This window comes from Sarcophilus harrisii, chromosome 5, assembly GCF_902635505.1.
Source record: "Sarcophilus harrisii chromosome 5, mSarHar1.11, whole genome shotgun sequence".
Lineage (NCBI taxonomy): Eukaryota > Metazoa > Chordata > Mammalia > Dasyuromorphia > Dasyuridae > Sarcophilus > Sarcophilus harrisii.
The window spans coordinates 103,963,181-103,984,367 of NC_045430.1; the positions used below are offsets into that span (position 1 = coordinate 103,963,181).

The following is a 21,187-nucleotide window of genomic DNA, read 5'->3' on the forward strand; positions in this document are numbered from 1 at the left end:
GTTTTCAGTCTTTGAACTCCCAGGACAGAAAGTTCAGCGGGAGCATGAATTCAAATTCTTTACTTCTCTCTTACCTAAAAGTGAGAAGTCCTTGCCCGGCCCCTGAATTTATAGGACTAACTAGATGCCCCCAAGTGCAGCTTTCCCTTTATGATCGACAACTCTACGTCTTTGAATCTCGGAACGGCAGGAGATGCTTGGCTGACAACTGGCGTGTTACGGTTGCAAAGCATCTGCCGGGGACCAGATTCCCCGGGGTGGGTGAAAGCTCTGGCCAGGGGAAGGATGCAGGGATGCAGGAGAGCGGCCCTGGATGTTAACCGACTCCGGAGAGTGTCAACGATCTCTCCCCTTGCTTAGTTATAGATGAACGGATTAGGAGAATTGCTCTCTCCAGACCTTACTCTTTCACCTCTTGCTCAGCGACGGGCCCTCTGAGGAAGGAAGCCAGCCTTAATGAATCGCGCTTGATTCAACTAGGCTGGGAAAGAATAAGGTTCCATCCCCACCCTTTCGGGGGTGACTGTGCAGCTTACGTCAGGAACTTTTGAGTTCATTCTCTGGCACCAGGACTTTATTTTCATAACAGCATGAAGTTCAGTGGAACTGGAGTAGGCGTGTCCTCGCCCCTCCACTTTTCCCCCACCCCTTAGCTCGGTCTTTCCCTCCCCTCTCCTCCCCGCCCTCTTCCGTCTTGAGTTGCATTTATAACTGTTCCTGGGGTCAAGTGAGGGATTGCTGCCCGAGAGCCCAAGGCTACCGACTAACGTTTCTGGAAGGAGCAGTCAAGTCCATTATCCCCAAATTTCAACCCACTTCCCAAAGCCAAGGGTAAGTCAGGCCCACGAGGGCCAACACTACCCTGTAGCTTTTAACTCCAGCTTTTGGAGTTAAATAATAGCTTGGGGCTTGAGATACAGTCTCAGGATGTTAAGATGGGGACCGTGGAGGGACTGAAGAAAACGAGGGGAGAAAAACCTGTAATGTGATAGGTCTGACTGCGTGAAAAAAAGCTCTCGAAAGAATTTCTTTGACTGATTTTACATTTGATTCTTTTTTGGCTGGACTTTCAAGACTCAGAAGTAGAATAAAAAACAAAAACATAATTAAGAGTACTGATTTTCTGGGACTCAGGTACGAAGTTCTGAGTGAGGAGAAAAGCCTGCAAGAAACCTATACCCTAATATTGGTCAAGGTAGACGTAAACAATTGACCAGGTCATTTGGAGCCATTTTTTCGGATTACAAACCCTTAGCTGCTTGGGAAGTGGAGAGTTTCTGGCGACTATTGAGGGAGGGAGAATAATGATAGTTGGTCCCCGGTGCCTTGTTTTCTTTGCGCTTACTTTTCTTTTTTCTTTTCCCAATAAGTTCTTCAGTAAGCTATAATCTTCACTGTGCTCAAGTAGAGAAGCAGTATTTTTCATCCTAGAAAAGTAAGACCTTAATTTCCTTTTTTCATTCTGATTCTCTGTATTTGGAGTGATAGATCCCAGAGGGTACATATCCAACTGTGATGATATAAATACCCTGATATAAAAGTGGACTATTGTACTTTGACTCATCCTTTAATCCCATTGGGTGGCAAAAGCCAAGACAATCTTTGTTTAGAGATCACAATCAGGCTGGGGCTGGGGAGAAGAGAGCAAACAAATTTAGCTGTACATAACATGTGTACACGTGTTCTTATAGTCCATGCTCCCGCTGCTCCTACTGTCTAAACAGTGATTATAATGAACTATCAGCTAATGATTTGAAATACTCTGATTAGTTATCTTTTATGATCAATTAAAGTGAACCTAAAAGCATTCTTAAGAAAAAGTTCATGTTAAAGGGAAGTCTGTTTCATGTCAAAGGAATGGACTAAGTGACCTGTGGAACTCTTGACTTCCAGTTTTGTGTTTTGATCAGGCTATCTTCCTCTGCAGAGTACTAGTATAAATCAGTTCCTGGGGTAGAACTTTTGAAGCTTCAGAGTGCTAGATATAAGAGTGAGTACTAATTTGTTGAGAGGGATATTCTCATCACTGCAGATTCTCTTTCTAGGAGTGCTTAAGGGGTTGAGGCCCATGGAAGGGAGTCAGAACAGATTCTACTTGGTAGAGGATTAGTTTACTGAAGCTATGAGAGCCGCACCCTCCAGGTGTATGTTGGCTGTAGCCTTTTGTGGTGTAGAGAGGTGAGGGACATTAGGTGGTACCTTGGTATCTAAAAGAGTCCCTCCCAAGGGTGTGTAAATCCACAGAGTTCGTTAGCCCTCAAATAGGAGATCTGGCCAAGGAAGATTATAGCAGTTCAGTGTGGTTTAGTGCAGGGCTTCTTAAAACTTTTTTCTACCTGTGATCCTTTATCAGCAGAAAATTTTTTTGAATAACCCATGTATGTATGTATATATATATATTCACATGTAGAGAAGAGAGGCAGTTTACAATCCTGGGGAAGGTAGCTATAGAATGTACTAACACTAGACACTAGGTACTTTACTGACTTCTTTCCTAATGTTTTCTAGTGTCCTAGTTTTTGCTCTTTTGATAATAAAATCCATATTAGCTTATTTGAATTCTGATGAGGTTAGCAGTTACCTGGATATATATATATATATATATATATATATATATATATATATATATATATATTTGATAAGCATACAAATAAAAAATTTATTGATAATAAATCAAAAGTTCATGACCCCTATATTCAGTTATGAGACCTCATATGGGGTAGTGAACCACAGTTAAAGAATTGGGGTTTAGGAGAAAAAGCACTGGCCTGTGTGTCAAGGCTCTAATTTCTCTGCGAAACTATTATCTGTGTTTTTGTTCAGTACTGTCTGAATCTGTGGATCATACTGTTCATGGCATTTTCTTGGCAAAGATACTAGAGTGGTTTTCCATTTCCTTCTCTGGTGGATTAAGGCAAACAGCCTAAATGACTTGCCCAGGATCACACAGCTAGGTGTGACTGAGGTTGGATTTGAATTTGGCTCTTCCTGTCTCTGGACCTAGCCTTCTATCAACTGGACCACCTAATCAGATTGATTAATTTTGTAATTTTGGGCAATTCACTTGGCCTCACTAGGCTTCATTTTTCCTCATCTAGAAAATGGAAGATTCAAAGTGTGGAAAGTCAAACTGAGGTCAAATCAGATTAAGACGTATTTGGGAAATATTTAACAGAAGAAATAAAAATATAATGCAACATAGATAATATTAACTTGTGGTTTTCTAAATTTCTCTGCATAAGGCAGAGATCCCCTTCTTCTATAGGATTAGATGAACTCTATGGAACTTTCATCTCTAATATTCAAATATAATAATTCTATTGTCACTTGTGGCCCAAGCTACAGACTCCTAAAACAAAAAGAGCTTCAGATGTAGATTTATGCAGCCTGAATTTGATTCCAAGGAAAGTCAGACTTTTCCCCTACTCTATCCTTCCTTATAACCTCATTCCTGAGTGAAGCTTCTGGGGAAAAAAATCTTTTTCATAAAACTTAAGTATGCTCAGATCTAGAATCTACCCCTGAAGGGATTAAAAGCATCCCTTCTAGAAAAGTTACTCAATGGACAAAGTAGCAAATGGCAGATATAAGAAATCTATTTATTTTCTCAGTCTCAAAAGAATTACTTAAAGAAAAAAACTCATAAAGATGTATTAACGTATTTTAAACACTTTGTGGAACTGTTGAACAAATATTTCATATTCACCTCAGATTTGTATTGTCTTACTATGAATTTCCTGGCAAGTCAGGGCATAGTTTAAGATTTAGTTCTACTTTTGCAGAATTTTTCCTGGTTATTTTTTTTCTGGCAGTGGTTTATCTTTGAAAAGAGGTGCAGTTATAGGAATTTACTTCTCACTTTGCTTTCCCCAGGATGCTCGCTGACTTATTTGTTCTTCAGTTTGAAGAATCCTAGTTTGAGAATACAAGAAGGTCCATTACTTCGGTCTTCTAGGTATGAAAGAAAAGTAGAGCAGTCTTTGAGTTCTAATTCTGGAATTTTGGCCTGATGGGCAATTACCTTGAAATTCACGTGCAGAGAAGAGAGGCAGTTTCACAGTGCTGGGTTAGATAGCTGTAGAATATACTAACACTAGACACTAGGTGCTTTCCTGATTTCTTTTCTAATGTTTTCCAGTGTCCTACTTTTTGCTCTTTCCATAATATAGTTCATATTAGCTTATTTTTGTTCTGATGAGATTAGCAGTTATCTGGAGAGGTATTTGATCTCTTGGTGGCTTTTGCTGGATCATTTTCTCACAAATGATATATGAGGAAACTCAATCCTGTTGTTTTATTCAGACATTTTTTCATGAATTACCTTTCTAGTTGAACATATTTCAATAAATGTTTTATAGAGTGAATTCTTATAAGATTTTCTTTGGATATGTGCCACTTTTTGATTCTTAGTTTCCATGGAGATGGTACCAATGTCTGGAGTAGGATTATGCCCAGAGGAATCCCACCCCTTTCTAAGAAGAAATGACACCTGGATATAATTTCAGAGATTGTTATGAGTACATAGGGTCCTACACTTAAAAATGCTTTTACTAATGAGTAACTGACTTTAATTATAGGGACAACAATAAGTTAATCAAATTTACTGAGCATATACGAGACAGAAAACAATGTATTCAACAAGAGAGCAGTCCTTTGTACAAAATAAATATTTAAGAAATTTTTGATGAAATTTAAAGTTAAATTTATAATATAAGAAGCAACATTTAATTAAAATGATAACATTGATATCATATCATAGTATTTAAGTGTTGGAAGATACAGAGATTATATAAACCAATCTCTTCTTATATAAACCAATTATTATATATCTTATTATATAAACCAATCTATTCTTCAACACAAATGATCAAAGGGTATTTCTCAATATATCAATATCATATTTGTACTGTTTTGCCTTGAAATATGTTCCTTTGGATGGTGAGAGAACTTTGTTGTCAAAGGACCAATTGAAGAAACTTGGGCTGGTTAGACTTGGAAAAGAAAAGTCTTAGTGGGAAGATCATTACTATCTTCAGGTATTTGGATGACTGTCATGAGTTAGAGGAAGAAGATGGTTTTATGCTTGAATGTAAGAGAATAGAAAACAGAGCTAAGGGTGGAAAATATATAGAAGTAATTTCAAGTTTGATGGAAGGAAAAGCATCCTAATAATTAGAGTTGTTCAAATAGATTGAGTTGCTTCTGTAGGTCATGGATTCCCTGTCACTGAGCTCTGCACATCTTGTAGAAAGTTTGCTTTTTCAGATGTGGATGAAACTACATACATTCTGAGGTCATTGATAATTCACATATTCTGTGAAGAATTGGGAGGGCATGGTGTTAGAGGGGGCATCAATGTGTATATAGATTGAAATCTCCAAGTATGAGGGCCAGAGGCTCTGTGGAAAGAAAGCCTGAGCCAGATACTGAAATTCTTGAGAAAAAAGAGAGACTGCATGTTGATAGATTACCACAAATAGGGTCTGAGTGGGGTGATATAGAGAGATAAATAGAATCTCAAAAAAGGAGAAGGTCCTGAAGATCTGAAAGCAATAATAAATAACAGAATGTCTATTCCTCTTCATGGGAGAAGGGGCACCAGGATGAAAGGTTACTGATGAGTCTGGAGTCTTCAGGAGGAAACAAGGTTTCTGAGTGTTTGTTCATGATTAGAACAGCATTCCAGAGAGCCTAATGGAAGGAGAAGACATTCCTTTAATAATATTTTATTTTTCCAATTACATTTAAAGATAGTTTTCAACATTCATTTTTGTAAGATTTATTACAATTTTTTTCTTCCTCCATTACCTCCTTCTCCCCAAAGCATTAAGGAATTTGACATAGGTTATACATGTATAATCAATTTAACATTTCCATATTAATCATATTGGGAAAGAAAAACCAGAAATAGAAGGAAAAAAAAAACATAAGAAAGAAAAAAAAACAAAAAAAGTGAAAATAGGATGCTCTGATCCCACATTCAGTCTCCATAGTTTTTTCTCTGGATACAGATGGCATTTTCCATCCCAAACCTATTGGAATTGTCTTGGATCACAACATTGCTGAGAAGAGCTAAGTCTATCATAGTTGATTATCACACAATCTTGCTGTACTGTGTACAGTGTTCTCCTGGTTCTGCTCATTTCACTCGGTATCAATTCGTGGAAGTCTTTCCAGGCTTTTTTGAAATTATTTCTTACAGACAATAATATTCTATTACATTCATATACCAAACTTATCCAACTATTCCCCAATTGATGGCCATCAATCACTCAATTTCCAATTCCTTGCCATTACAAAAAGAGCTGCTACAGACATTTTTGCACCTGTGGGTCTTTTTTTCTTTTTTATGATCTCTTTGGGATAGAGACCCAGTAGTAGCAATGCTGGATCAAAGAATATGCACAATTTTTATAGCCCTTTGGGCATAGTTCCAAATTGTTCTCCAGAACATCACAATTCCACCAACAATGTGTTAATGTACCAGTTTTGCCATTTCCTCTCCCAACATTTGTCATTATCATTTCCTGTCATCTTAGCCAAACTAATAGGTGTGAGGTGGTATCTCATAGTTGTTTTAATTTGCATTTCTCTAATCAATAGTGATTTAAAGCATTTTTTATATGTCTGTAAATGGCTTTAATTTCTTCCTCTGAAAATTGTCTGTTCATATCCTTTGACCATTTCTCAACTGGGGAATGACTTGTATTTTAATAAAGTTGACTCAGAGCTAGTATTTCAACTCAGGTTTCCTGATCCACTGTCCAGTACTTTTTCTTATCACAGGGCCCTTCTTCAATTATTCTTAATTTGCATTTTTATGCTAAAACTAAGCAAGCATACTGAATCATTAAAAGTTTACTTTTTCTCTCAAAAATGTGTAAATATTTAAATTGTCAGTTCATGTCCTTTGACCATTTCTCAACTGGGGAATGACTTGTATTTTAATAAATTTGACTCAGAGCTGGTATTTCAACTCAGGTTTCCTGATCCACTGTCCAGTACTTTTTCTTATCACAGGGCCCTTCTTCAATGATTCTTAATTTGCATTTTTATGCTAAAACTAAGCAAGCATACTGAACCATTAAAAGTCTGTTTTCTCTCTAAAAAATGTGTAAATATTTAAGATTCTGCATTTAACTTCTGGGATTTGGAAAGGCACAAATTTAGAATAAGAAGAAAGTTTGGAATTCTGTCTTTATACTATTCTATGAATTAGCTGGGTGATCACTTAATCTCTCTAACTTTTACTCCCCTCCTCTATAAAACAAGGCTCTAAGATGCCTTCCAATTCCAAATCCCATGTTGCTAAATTTTAATACATAAACCTCACAGTAATATAAATTAGTACTTTTTTGAAAGAGGTATTTTGCCACATGTTGGTAATGAAAGGTAGTTGAAAAAGCCCTTTCTATAGGAATGATTATTGTAATTATTGTTATTGTTTCAAATACTCAAAGACAATTAAGGGTCTGCCCCCACCTCCATAGTGGAGAAGGGTACATCAGAACGGAAAGTAAATTGTTATTCCCTTACCTTTTAGAAAAAGGAAAATATTTATTCTTTTTTTCCTGCTTAGTGGTTATAAGGACCTATCTCACATCAACTTCAAAGAACAATCTCTCTTCTGTGGTACTCTTGACCAATTATTAAGACACTCATCACAGGTACCAAAGTGAAGGCAAGAGATGAAGAGCAAAGACATTAGGGGAGGAAGAGGTTCTAAATGGTCTTCTAGGAAAATGTCTATTATTCACATCAGTGTTAGATCTATTGGACAAAACCCTACTTAGTCTTGAGAGCTGCAAAATTTAGTTCTCCTTATTTACCTACCAATAGTTAAAATTACCTGCCAAGAAACTGGAAAATGAATGGATGCTCATCAATTGGAGAATGGATGATTAACTTGTGGTATATGAATGTTATGGAATATTATTATTCTGTAAGAAATGACCAGCAGGGTGACTACAAGAGAGGCCTGGAGAGACTTAGATGAACTGATGCTGAGTGAAATGAGCAGAACCAGGAGATCCCTATACATGACAACAACAAGACTATATGATAATCAACTCTGATGGACATGACTCTTCAATAATGAGATGATTCAAACCAGTTCCAATTGTTCAGTGATGAAGAAAACCATCTGCACCCAGAAAGAGAACCATGGGAATACAGTGTGGAACACAACATAGCATCCTTACTCTCTCTGTTGTTATTTACTTGGATTTTGTTTTCTTTCTCAGTTTTTCTTTTTTTTCCTTCTTGATCTGATTTTTCTTGTGCAGCAAAATAACTGTATAAATATGTATACATATATTGGATTTAACATGTATTTCAACATATTTAACATGTATTGCACTACCTGCCAGCTAGGGGAGGGAGTACGGGGAAGGAGGGGAAAATTTGGACAAAAGATTTTGCAAGGGTCAATGTTGGAAAAATTATCCACGCACATGTTTTGTAAATAAAAGCTTTAATTAAAAAACATGAAGATATAATGAGAAAGAAAATAAAATTACCTGCCAACAAACCAATTATTTTCATGGGAATGAATGAAAAGATTAGGGAAGGATTCTTCCTACCAGACTCTAATTACTCTTAGAGATCAAGGAATAGGAGAAGTAAGTGTTGAAAACTGAGATGGAATTTTAAGCTGACATGGAATGTGATTCCACTTGCTCCCTAAATTGGACTTGGTTACTGGACCTGCCCACCTCTGACTACTGATCCCTAAATTCTCTTACAATCACTCAGAGGGAGTATGTGGACAGATTATCAAGTTCATGAAAAACTGGAACTTGAAAAAAGGAGAGATTTTTTTTTTCAGGGAGATGTCTTCCATGGGTTATCAGGTAGAAGAAATTTATAATATGTTTTTCTTAATATGTAGTCTCTCAGAAAATATTTGAGTGAATGAATTTATTTGAATGAATAAACAAGTTAATGACAGGGGGATCCTGTTCCATTTACCTCAAACACTCACCAGAGGGAAATCTGTCTCCTCTTCCTCTTCTGCAATAGCAAGAGGAACTATTATACCAAGGATGTTCATTAAAAATGATTATATCTCTAGTATTGAGATATCACCTCTGCTTTTTTCATTTATATCCTTCTTCCTTCTATTTCTCATTCTCTTGAGAAAACATCAGAACAAAATATGGATCCTTTTTTGTCCTATTCCTTTTGACTGCTGTATGGTGGAGTTACCTCAAAGAAATAAGATCAATGAAGTCTAGCCAAGTAGACGTGTGTGTGTGTGTGTGTGTGTGTGTGTGTGTGTGTGTGGTGGAGGCAATATGGATAGTACATAGACATAGGAAGAGTAGTAGAAGTAAATCGAGATCATAGGGTGTAGTCTATAGTGTGCTGAACCTGAAGTCAGGACATCTGGCTTTTACTTAAACTTCAGGTACTTACTTATCAGCTATATAATTACAGGCAAATCACTTATCTTGTTAATCTTAATTTCCTTTATCACATTACAAAATAGGTCTAATAATGATTATCTTTCACAACCATTGTGAATAAAATACTTTTCAAACCTTAAAGTGCTAAATAAATGTGGGTTATTATTATTATTCCTAAATTGTTCTGCCTACCAGGAGCTTGAGTAAACTGGTCAGCAAAGAGTGTCTGAGAGATTCATTGACCTCAGACTCCTTTTCTCTTTTACTTGTATGGTGTATAGATACTTAGTAAATATTCGGAGTCAGAAGACAGAGATTTCACAATTAGTATCCATCAGATAGTTATTGTGCAAGGTATTATGCTAGACCTGGGAAATATAAAGGCAAAAATAATCCCTGCCCTCAAGAAGCTTACATTCTTAATGTGGGCTATTGGCTTTGAAATGTGAAGCAGGTATTTTGTGATTGGGGATTAGAATTTAGGAAGGAATTTAGGTTATATATAAATAAAATATGTATACATTTATAGACCAGTACATACATATGTGTATATATAGACACATCTATCCAGGTATATATGCATACATACATATGTATATACACACCTATAAGTATATGTATGTGTGTGTATATATTTCTATGAATATATAGATGGATAACTCTCTCTCTCTCTTTCTCTCTCTCTCTCTCTCTCTCTCTCTTTCTCTCATTTGTTGCCCAGATTTAAGGCACAGATTGGGATTCAAATAATCTTGGGAGTTTTACTCTTTTTCTTTCTTCCTCTAACATCAGAATTTGCCTAATTCTATCTCATCTCAGGCTTTTCCTTGGGAATCAGTATTTGCTTATAATGTCTATGTCTCCACAGTAAAAGAAAAGAAGCCTCAAATTCTGGGCAAATACCCAGGATAGTCAAACATTTAATATAGGACAGGCTTTATTGACCCAATAGAAAAAAAAAAGCAACCAAAAAGACTTGTACTCAAGTTCATGATTGGGAAAACCACCTCTCCTTGCCTCTTTGGTATATCCCATTTTCCTAAGGACCTATACATACATACATACATATATATATATATATATATATATATATATACACACACACATACATACATACATATACATACACACCTATATATGTACATATAGACATATGTATGTATATATATTTATATCTCTTCAGACTTAAGGTACTACCTTACTTAGACATCTTTCAAATTCTTGATTGCTAGGGAAATAAGCCACTCTGCTCTCCAGAAAATTGCATTTCAGCCAGAGATCTTATGCACTGAGATTACTACTAGTGGAAAAGCATTTTAATAGGGAAACTTTCCCATTCCCTGCACCTGAACAATCTATTTAACTTCTGGTATCAGTGAAGGACAAGGTTCATCTTTGATTCCATATTTTGGCTTTGTTCCTGATATTCCTTAATTTAAGCTTCCATTTGTTCCAGGATTTGGTCCTTTCTAGGAGCTCCCCTTTCTTTACTCTCTCAAGTACTTTGCTGATAGAGCTTCTTTTAGACTGTAAGCTCTTTAAAGGCAGGAACTATTTTTCTTTTTGCTTGTATATGTACCCAGAATGCTTAGCCCAGTTTTTGGAACACGGTGAATGCTTAACAAATATGTGTTGCCTCCCTAACTGGCGTTCTTTTCTATCTATAAATTCTTTCCCTGATCTCTTTTCCACTCGGGTCCTTTTAACAATAGGTATAGATTTTTAATGCTTTTTTTTTTTAGCCATCTGCCTACTACTCCCCCTTCCCTCACTTTTTTCTGAGTAGCACAGGACTTCCTGGTTGAGGGCATGCTGTTGGTATGCTGGTGGAAAAAGGGAGGGACTGTTTATGATATAAATCACAGAATCTTAGGATAGGAAGGAGCCTTTGACATCATATAGTCCAATTCATACCCGAATGAGCATCCCCTCCAAACTATTTCCAATAAGAGGATTGGAAACTAAGGAACTGAAAAATGGTTTTCCTGGGCCAACTATTTGCTCCTAGAAAAAGTCTTATCCTTTGATGATTAGAAATATGACTTCAGAATCACATAAATGTTAATGCCATTGGTTTATAGTCAGAACTTCCTCCTCACAACAATTACTTTCAACAGTAAACAGGAAAAAAAGCTAGAAGTCTGAAAGTTTATTCATGTGACAATGTATTGTGTAGGTAGGAATTAGAAACAGGATTCTATTATTTAAAATTAAAACAATACTGACAAGAAAATATAGAAGCTTTAATAAAAGAAATGCCAAAAGAATAAGATATGAATAGCTAGCTAAGATAAGTTATCATAACTCATGGTACTCTGTAGAGAAGCCATTCGGCCTGAAATGAAGTCTAGCTGCTTTATAGTATGTTGCTTTGCATTTAGTGGAGACTTAATAAATGTTTGTTGAATTAAATTTGATTTTAAGCTGCCCATGGAGCTTTGTAGTCATATCTATGATAGGTCCATTATGAGCCATTATATTATTCATCTTTTCCAGAACAACTGCACTGCTCTCCTAAAGTTTTCCCAATATAACCATTCACTGTTGTCCTTAATCTGCTAGGATTTTGGCATCACAGGCAGCGGGAAACTAGGAAGGAATGAAAATAATTTCTTGGGAGATAGGCTTAAAAAAAAAGCAGAACTCTGACTCATATAGCCTGACTCAGTTGAGGGAAATAAAGCTTGTGTAATTGGATTGATGTACTCTTTCTTGATTATCCCTTGGTGGATTTTGCTACCTCCTCTCTTGATGACAGATTGAAGGTGGAACCTTGAGACTCTTACTTTACTTGTTTTTATTTTTATTTTTTTCTGAAAACGAGAATGAGGGGCAGCTGGGTGGTACAGTGGATAGAGTACTGGCTTTAGAGTCAGGAGGATCTGACCTCAGACACTTATTAGGTATGTGAACATGGGCAAGTCACGTAACCCTCATTGCTTCAAAAAAAGATAATGATCTTTGAACTACAAAAGATAGAATAAAAAGAAATGACCTACAGAGAGAGCTGGTAATAAATTTGTATAGAATAAGAGAGTTTTTAGCTGCTCTTAAAGAATTTAGTCACTAGACTCAGATTAACAGCATCCTAGGGTACTGAAAGGTTTGGCAGATGTGATTGCTGAACCATTATTATTAGAGATTTTTGAATGATTAAAGAGGTATCATTGGATTACAGATAAGCAAGGAATGATGGGGAAAATAGTGAATTTATAGACAGAGGGCCTGGATTTAAATTTATCTTTATAAACTTTAATATTTTCATCTGTAAAAAGAGATATTTGGACTAGATGGTCTATAGAATTCCTTTTAGCTCTGTATCTATGATCACATGTTACCAGTTTTTTTTTTAATGGAGGAGAATGGAGTCTGGAATCCCTGGCAAAAATACCCTATCAAAAGGATGTTTAGTGAACACCTAAGAAAAGAAAACTGTAATTACAAAAGCCAGAAAATCTTCATTAATTTCATTAATAGACTAACGTCATTTCCTTTTTTGATAATATTATTTTACAGGTAGGTAAGAAGATTGTTTATATATATTATTTATCTAGATTTTAGTAGAGTGTTTGACAGAGTCTAACCTGCTTTTCTTATGAAGAAAAAAAGACAGTTGTGGTTAAGCATTAGTATATTTAGGTTGAATCAGAACAGATTGAATGGTCAGAACCAAAGAATATTCATGCTTTGATGTTGACTTGGAAGGTCTCAGGAGGAGTTCCATAAGATTCTGTGATTAATTTTGTGTTATTTATGATTTTCCTCAGTGACTTGCATAAAAGGACAGAGGGAACATTTATCAAATTTGCAGGTGACACAAAGCTGAAGGGATACCTAACACATAGATTGTGACAATCAGGATTCAAAAAAGATCTTGACAGGGCAAGATTTTGGGCTGAATGATGAGAAAATTTGATTGGGAAAAATGTAAAGTCATACACAGAGACCTCATCAGTATAAGAGTGAGGATATGTGGTTAGTCTGTAGTTTGTTTCTTCTCCATATGAGATAATAGAATCTCCAAAGGTTAATCCATAGTTTTAGGACTACATAGACCTATATTGTTCAGAGCATTTTTGGTAAAATCCTGGTTAGCTCTGGGGTGTTCCCTTTTATAAAGGATGTTGATAATTTGTAGCCTGTCTAGAAAGAGGTGAAAGCAAAGGGAGCACTAATCTTAAGCAATGGGAGGATGGCAAATGAAGGATGGGCTTCAAGGCTCAGATATGAATTATTGTTGGCTTGATGTAACGATGTTTCAGTAAAGATAAAGAAAGCATCAATCCCAAGTAATGGGAGGATGGCAAATGTCTAAAATATGAAATATAGCCTCATCAGCTTGGGTAGGTGTCTAGAGGTGGAAAAATGAAAATCGGTTAGTTGTTTTTTTTTTGATTGTTCTCTGAAGAAAATAACAACCAAAAATATTTGCTGAATGAAATGTACCAGTAAATTTATTAATCAAATTGTTTTCCTGTTATTTAGAGAACATGTCTCTGAAAACATCTTAGTAATATATGATTTGATGCACATTAATGGTGATTGTTTTAAAGCAAAGTTGTGTAAAGCAAGAAGACATAACAAAATCAACACCAGACTTAACACTTTTAAAACAGTTAGAGATGTGGGTAGACCTTGCTTTTTGAGTTGGGCATCTGTGATTTCTTCTTTCCCACTGAGGATAAAACCTTATCTTTTATTAGAAGCCTTCTTCAGGCCCTCTTAATTCTAGTGCCTTCCCACTGCTATTTCCTACTTACCTTGTATATAATTTCCTTTGTATTTATTTATTTGTATGTTGTCTTTCTCATTGAACAATGCTTGGAACACTGCCCAGTTACATAGTAGGTGCTTAGTAAATGTCTATTAATTGACTGACTGATGCTCCTTCTATCAATATGGATCATCACTTGTTCTGTAATTTGTAGTCTTAAAGAGTTGCCTAGAGATTAAGAGACTTGATCAGGATCACATTGCCAGTTAATATCAAAGACAGAACTTGAACCCATTTCTTCCTGAGTCTAATTTCTGTTTTCTATTCACTCTGCCTTGTTGCTTTTTGTAGGCAAACAAAAGTAGCTGAATAGGTAGCTAGATGACTTCTTTTGATCCCAATCTATTTCCTTGCATATCAATGACTTCTTCTCATGTCTCTCCTGGTGCACTGGGTGGTTGCTGGGATAATGGTTCATGATATTAAACTTTGGAACCAAAGGGATTAAAGAATGAGTCCTTTGATTTTAGGACAGCATCTTATGTATAATTTATGTACATATGTATGCATGTATATACATATCTGTGTGTATTTATGTATATATACATATACATACATATTTAATTAAGTGAATTTATTTTTATAAATATGAGGTTTACTTTAAAAGATCTGTTCAAGTTATTATCAGAGAAAGAATGTTTCTATTCTTTCTATCATCCTCATATATTTAACTGGGTCTTTTGTAACTAATAATTGAACCTATTAATGTTTTACTCCTTTTTTTTTCCTTTTTCTTCTGTCTAGGACTACTGTTTCAAATCATCATGGCTTCTGCTTCACAGAAATGCAAATTCACTTCAGACTCCATATACTATAACCTTTGTGACACGGAAAAGCCTTGGGGGATTGTCCTAGAGACACTTGCAGCAGCTGGAATTGTGACCTCGATTGCTTTCATGTTGTCTCTTCTTATTCTCATCTGCAAGGTCCAGGACTCCAGTCGCAGAAAAGTCCTTCCCACCCAGTTTCTCTTTCTCTTAGGTGTGTTGGGTATCTTTGGTCTTACCTTTGCTTTCATCATCAAGCTCAATGACATGACCGGTCCCACTCGATTCTTTCTCTTCGGAGTGCTCTTTGCCCTCTGCTTCTCTTGTCTACTTGCACATACATTCACCTTGGCCAAGTTGGTCCGAGGGAAGAAGCCCCTCTCATTACTGATGACTCTAGGCTTGGCCTTGGGCTTCAGCTTGATTCAGGACATCATTGCTGTTGAGTACGTTGTCATCACCATGAACAGGACCAATACTTTTGTTTTTACTGAAATGCCAAGGCCCCAACTCAACGAAGATTTTGTAATGTTGCTGATCTATGTCCTCTTTTTGATGGCTTTCACCTTCACCATGTCTTTATCCACCTTCTGCGGTTCCTTTTCCGGTTGGAAGCGACATGGTGCACACATCTACGTGACCATGCTTTTCTCCATCGCCATCTGGGTAGCCTGGATTACTTTGCTTTTACGTGACGCCTTCGACCCAATTTGGGATGATACCATCCTCAGCACTGCCTTGGTTGCCAACGGCTGGGTCTTCCTCTTAATGTACATTTTGCCTGAGTTTATCCTCCTCACCAAGCAACGTAACCCAAGAGACTACCCTGTGGAAGACAACCTTTGTAAACCTCAATTCATGAAACAGAGCTATGGCATGGAGAACAGAGCCTACTTGCAAGAGGAAATTACTCAAGGTAATGCGTGGAAATTCACTTACACAGGGAGTGGGAATGGATGAACAGAATTTGGAAACTATAGTGTCATATAGTGTAACTCTCATTTTGTAGATAAGGGAAACTAGACATAGAAAATTCAAATGACTTGTCTAAAGTCACAAAGCTGGTAAATAAAAAACAACAGGTATTTTGACTCTTAATCTTTCCATGGTACCATAGTTACCTGTCAAATATAATTCTCAATATTTAAATGACTCTTTATGAGTTTTATAGCACTTTAACAAATGACCTCATAGAACATTTACCAAAGAATTATGGAGTAAAGAAAGCAGGTATTATTATTATCCCAATTTAATAGATATAATTTTTAAAAATTCATAGCTGTGTAGTATTTTTTAGTTTATTGCCATCTATTATCATATTATTTCACCCCATTCATGACAGAGGGGAAAATATCTTATTTCATCCTCATAACAATTCTGTGAGGTATTAGTAAAAACACAGGTTGTTCAAATAACTAATCAAGGACACATGGCTGGTAACTGGAACTAGAATCTAAATTTTGTCAGTAAGTAGGGGCAGCCAGGTGGCACAGTGGATACAGTGCCAGGCTGAAGTCAAGAAGATCCATCTTCCTGAGTTCAGATTTTACCTCAGACACTTACTAGTTGTGTGACCCTGGGTAAGTTATTTAACTGCCTCAGTGTTCTGTAAAATCTGTTCTGCCTCAGTGTTCTATAAAATGGGATGGAAAAGGAAATAGCAAACCACTTCAGTGTCCTTGCTAAGAAAAATCCTCAAAAAGGTTCATGACTGAAACAACAACAAAAAGATGGAATTCAATCATTGAACTCTTGGGAGAAAGATGATATACTAATAGAAATTTGCCTGCATCTGGAGCTTGCCCTTGACAGCAGTAAAGTTTTGGGATATCTTTGGTGTGAAGGACAATTTTACCTAACCAGACCAGTAGATGGGTTAGGGACTAGAGGTTAAGACCTTTCAGGGCAGACTAGTTGGATCTGTTCTCAGTCACCAGTGAGTCTGTCCTACACAGTGTCACAGCCCTGAGAAACAATCCTTGCTGGATTATTTCTCAGGGCTATTGTGGTTCTCTGACAATCACTTGGAAGGATGATGAGACAAAGGCAATGAGGAAAAGGATGTTTGTTCAGGGAGAGGTTTTTGGAGGAGGGGGAGGAAGTCTTTCTTAAATTCTCACTCTTTTCTGTCTCCAGATGTTCACAAGAAGGTAAATTTTGGTGAATGGCTTAAAATTTTAACTGAAATGCTACCTACTATGTGACAGGATACATAGCATTATAGTATTTCCAATGCCATAACTTTCCCCAGATTTAGAAGCTCTGTTTGCTCCATTATACATAGAATAGGGTTTTTAGTAAAAAAAATCAAAAAGATTATTTTACCCTTATTTTTTTCTATTTAAATTTATTTTACATTTAATTTGTGGAATAAAACAAGGATTTCCAAAACACAATATAATAAAAAGATGAATGCACATGAAATTGCAAAATCTACAACTTGCTATTTTTAAAAAATAGATAGCAAAGTTATCAAAAACATTTCTTTTTTTTCTTTACTCTCCTTTCCCCTGCCCTAGAGATGGCCACCATTAGACACAGATGTATATATTCTTTGCATGCTTCTGTTAATCTAGGAAAGTAAAAATGGATAAAACCAGGAGTGGAATTCACCCATAGAACCCTTTTGAGACTCTGAAGATTATAGCAATAATAATAATAGTGATGATGATGATAAGTAATATTTATGTAATTCTTACTATGTTCTAGGCATTGTGATAAATGCTTTACAAATGTTATCTCATTTGATCCCCACAATAACCCTGAAAGGTAGGTGTTATCTCCATTTTACAGAGAAGAAAACTGAAGAAACATAAAAATGACTTGACCAGGATCACACAGCTACCCTTTTAAAATCAGGATTTCCTTTACTGAGTCCCAGAGTTCTAGATAACTACCACTAGAAATATTCAAATATTTTGGGAAAGCATTTTTGGAGGCTTCCTTGGAGGAGGGGCAATGCTAAGATTATAGGACATCTTTGATTTGCTTCTCTAGCACATGATGTAATATGATATAGAAATATGATTTTTTCCCCTTTTTCTCTCTTTAAGGTCCTGAAAGTCCTGGCAGCACCCTCTATGCTCCGTACTCTACGCATTTTCAGCTGCAGGTAAATGGTTCTCTTTCCTTTCTTCCCCTATAGCATTGGGCATCAGAACTCTGTCTTATGTTAATTAGGACCCTGGACCCAAAAGTATAGATTCAATTCTTCTTTCAGTCAGGACATCTTGGAAGAGACTGTGATTGAAGGAAAAACTAGGCAAAAGGGAGCCCCAGAGTGTAGTTCTACATATGCTTTTTTCAATAAAATCTGAGTTAAGTTTTATAAAAATAAAAATGATATAACACTTATTATGTTTAGGTGTTTCACAATTATGGTCTTATTTGATTCTCACAAACTGAGAAAACTGAGGCAAAGTGCCTAGGATCACACAGCTAGTAAATGCCAGATTTTCCTGATTCTAGGCCTGGTATTCTAATCACTATACCTCCTAGCAGTCTCAGTTTAATAACAACATTGTGACTAGTTTAATATTAACATTATTTCTTTTTTTCAGAGTCGGGATTCTCAAAAGGATTTCTCAATTCCACGACCCAAGACCCGATCAAGCCCCTATGATAATTATGGTGGAAGGAAAGAAGGCAATTAATGTCACCATGCCAAATGAGAAGATAAATACAAAACAGCAGCAGAAACAGCTGAAGGGTTTACAAAGAAATGGGATAAGCCCCAAATATGCCAAAGAAACTGACTTAACAGTGGGGGTTGTGGGAAAATCTCCCTGTCTCCTAGCTTCAACTTTCTCCCAACTCTTGGAAAGAAGGGGGTAAACCAGGCTGATGTTCTGGTCAATGTTGTATATTTCTTTCCCTGGTCCCCACCCCAAAGTATTTTCTTTCACAAGTAGTTTTTTTCAACTCAGGATTAGAATGTCCAGCTAGGTGAGGGAGGTCCCCATTTCAGTATATGTGTGACCTCCATTTTGGTCATTCTGAATGCATATTTTTGGTTCATTGAGCTTTATAAATCCAACTCATTCTTCTCAGGCAGATTGCCTAGCTGTTTTTGTGGTGATCCATGGCCTTTGTGAAAGAACAGGATCAAAAAACTGAGACTAAACCACCAAGGACCAAAACCAGCCATCCCAATTCATTCTTGCCTTAATTTACCCCTGCCACTCCCTCAACCAAACTCCCTTATGTTTTTCTTTCTCTAAGGGCACAATGGACTTCCCCTGCCACTCTAGATTTAGCAATCTCCACAGACCTGCTCAATATACCGATCTCTTCTTTTCCTTGGCATTATTTCAAAGGCCAAACCCTCCATTTGTTTTCCATTAAATTCCAAGTCTAAATTTTATCTGGAATTCCCCTTCCAGATGTCTCTTGCTTGAATAAGCCTGATGCTCTTTTCTCAGAAGAATTTGCTCTGTTTTGGAAGCAAAGCTGAGGCACTGACTCTCATTCCTAAAACCTAATTGCGCATCCTCTGTAAATAGTCTAATATTGCCTTTAACCCTCCCTGTTCAGTACATGTGTGGTTAGTGTTTACTAATGTAGGTAGACTTCCATTATATATAATAAGTTATTGATCATTTATCATATGGAATGAATAATAAAAAGTGAGTTAGTAACTGAAGTCATTTATTCTCCATCCCTTCCATGATTAGAGCAAGTTGTGGGGATTATCTATTTTGGAAGCTAAAACAAACCGTTGATCAACTTTGGGCAAGAATATGATGGATCTGAATCCAGCAGAGAGAAGCTGCATCTTCCTTCCTCCTCTCCACATTTGGGACATGAGTGTCTTCCCCAGTGAAGTGATCAGAATAATTCTTTCTAGCAAAGTGGGTAGCCAGTTTGTATAAAGCCAGGATAGCCATTGGATTATCATGCTTTTTAGGGAATAAGAACTAAACCCTAGCCTAAGCCATATGGAGTTCTCCTACCAATGTACAGCTTTAATATTTCTGGCTAAAAAAAAGGGATGGAAAGAAGAGAGATTAGGGCTGGGTAATATACTGTTTAGTACTATTTTAGGTTCTATTGCTCCTTTATCATCCTCTTACAAGAAGGATTATCTATGTCTAGATGTATATGCAGGGTTTATCAGGAGACCATTGTTTTTAATAATTCTAATGTAGCAAGTATTCTATGAGAACAATATTCCAGAGTCTGATTGGTTATATCTCCCATCAACTTTCTAGGGTTACCCTTTTGACTCGAGTTTCCACTGGTTTTTTTTCCTACTCTTGGTTACCAGTGTCTAATAGTCAATTTGTATTTGTCTATTCAATATAAATTAGCTTCTAGAAAGGAATATTTATTTTGAAGATATAGCAAGTACAAAAGTACAAATATTTGCCCCTATATTTTGTGGACATATTCTCCCTTATATCACCTTGGTCTCTGGAAAGAAAGGGCTCAAAATTAGCAATTTCTATATAACATCACTCCTGCCAAGTTCATGTTCAGAGGTGGCAATTCAAATGCTGATATGATAGGCTGAATTTCTGAAGAACTCATTTCTTGTGATATTAATGCTGGGCAGGCTGCAAAACCCAAAATTGATTCGAATTCCTGGATTTACATATTCCTGGACTCCCTAGATTCCCAGATGCTTGTTCTCCTGACCTTTAAAACTCAGAAGGCTACAACCTCCAGATTCATCTCCTTTACTTAAATGAAAAATAAAATAATGAAACAGGCAAGGTACTGATATCTATATTCACAGAGACTCCCAAGGCTCTTGAGTCGGGGTCCTAAGCCATATCCATCAGAGTTTAAGGAAATTAGTGGTGAAGTTTGTGGTGGTAGTTTAATTCATGTAGCTCATGCTACATCAGGGTTTCATGATGCTTCTGCTAGGCTGGTTTGTCTACTCTGGGGATGACAGTAAGTAGGGATGGTTGACTTCCTTTCCACAGGAGTTATTTGCTTGGATGATAGCTATGAGAATTGGTTTGGAAGCAAGACTGATGGTTTGCACTATATATCTCTCAGATTGACTAAAATGACAAGAAAAGATAATGATGAATGTTGGAGGGAAGTGGGAAAACTGGAACATAATGCTTCTTGGTAGAATTGTGAAGTGATCCAATGCTTCTGGGGAACAATATGGAACTATGCCCAAAGGATTATAAAACTACATACCATTTGATCCAACAGTGTCTCTACTGGGTATGTATCCTAGTAGATCATAAAGAGATCAATAAAAAGGGAAAAGGACCCACATG

General features: G+C 36.5%; 1 protein-coding gene across 1 annotated transcript; it reads left to right on the forward strand.

Moving 5' to 3' along the window:
* Positions 1 to 742: 742 nt before the first annotated feature.
* GPRC5A (G protein-coupled receptor class C group 5 member A) lies at positions 743 to 21,031 on the forward strand. The gene is made up of 4 exons (XM_023504585.2): positions 743 to 831; positions 14,926 to 15,864; positions 18,002 to 18,060; positions 18,509 to 21,031. Exons 2-4 carry the CDS (start codon positions 14,946 to 14,948, stop codon positions 18,599 to 18,601), a joined length of 1,071 nt encoding a protein of 356 aa, XP_023360353.1. The 5' UTR covers positions 743 to 831; positions 14,926 to 14,945; the 3' UTR covers positions 18,602 to 21,031.
* Positions 21,032 to 21,187: the final 156 nt, after the last annotated feature.

Excerpts from the sequence above, each read along its gene's own strand:
- GPRC5A (XM_023504585.2), top strand. The coding sequence starts at position 14,946 with ATGGCTTCTGCTTCACAGAAATGCAAATTCACTTCAGACTCCATATAC. Across the intron at positions 15,865-18,001 it reads GCAAGAGGAAATTACTCAAG|GTCCTGAAAGTCCTGGCAGC; the intron begins GTAATGCGTGGA and ends TCTCTCTTTAAG. Across the intron at positions 18,061-18,508 it reads CTACGCATTTTCAGCTGCAG|AGTCGGGATTCTCAAAAGGA; the intron begins GTAAATGGTTCT and ends TCTTTTTTTCAG.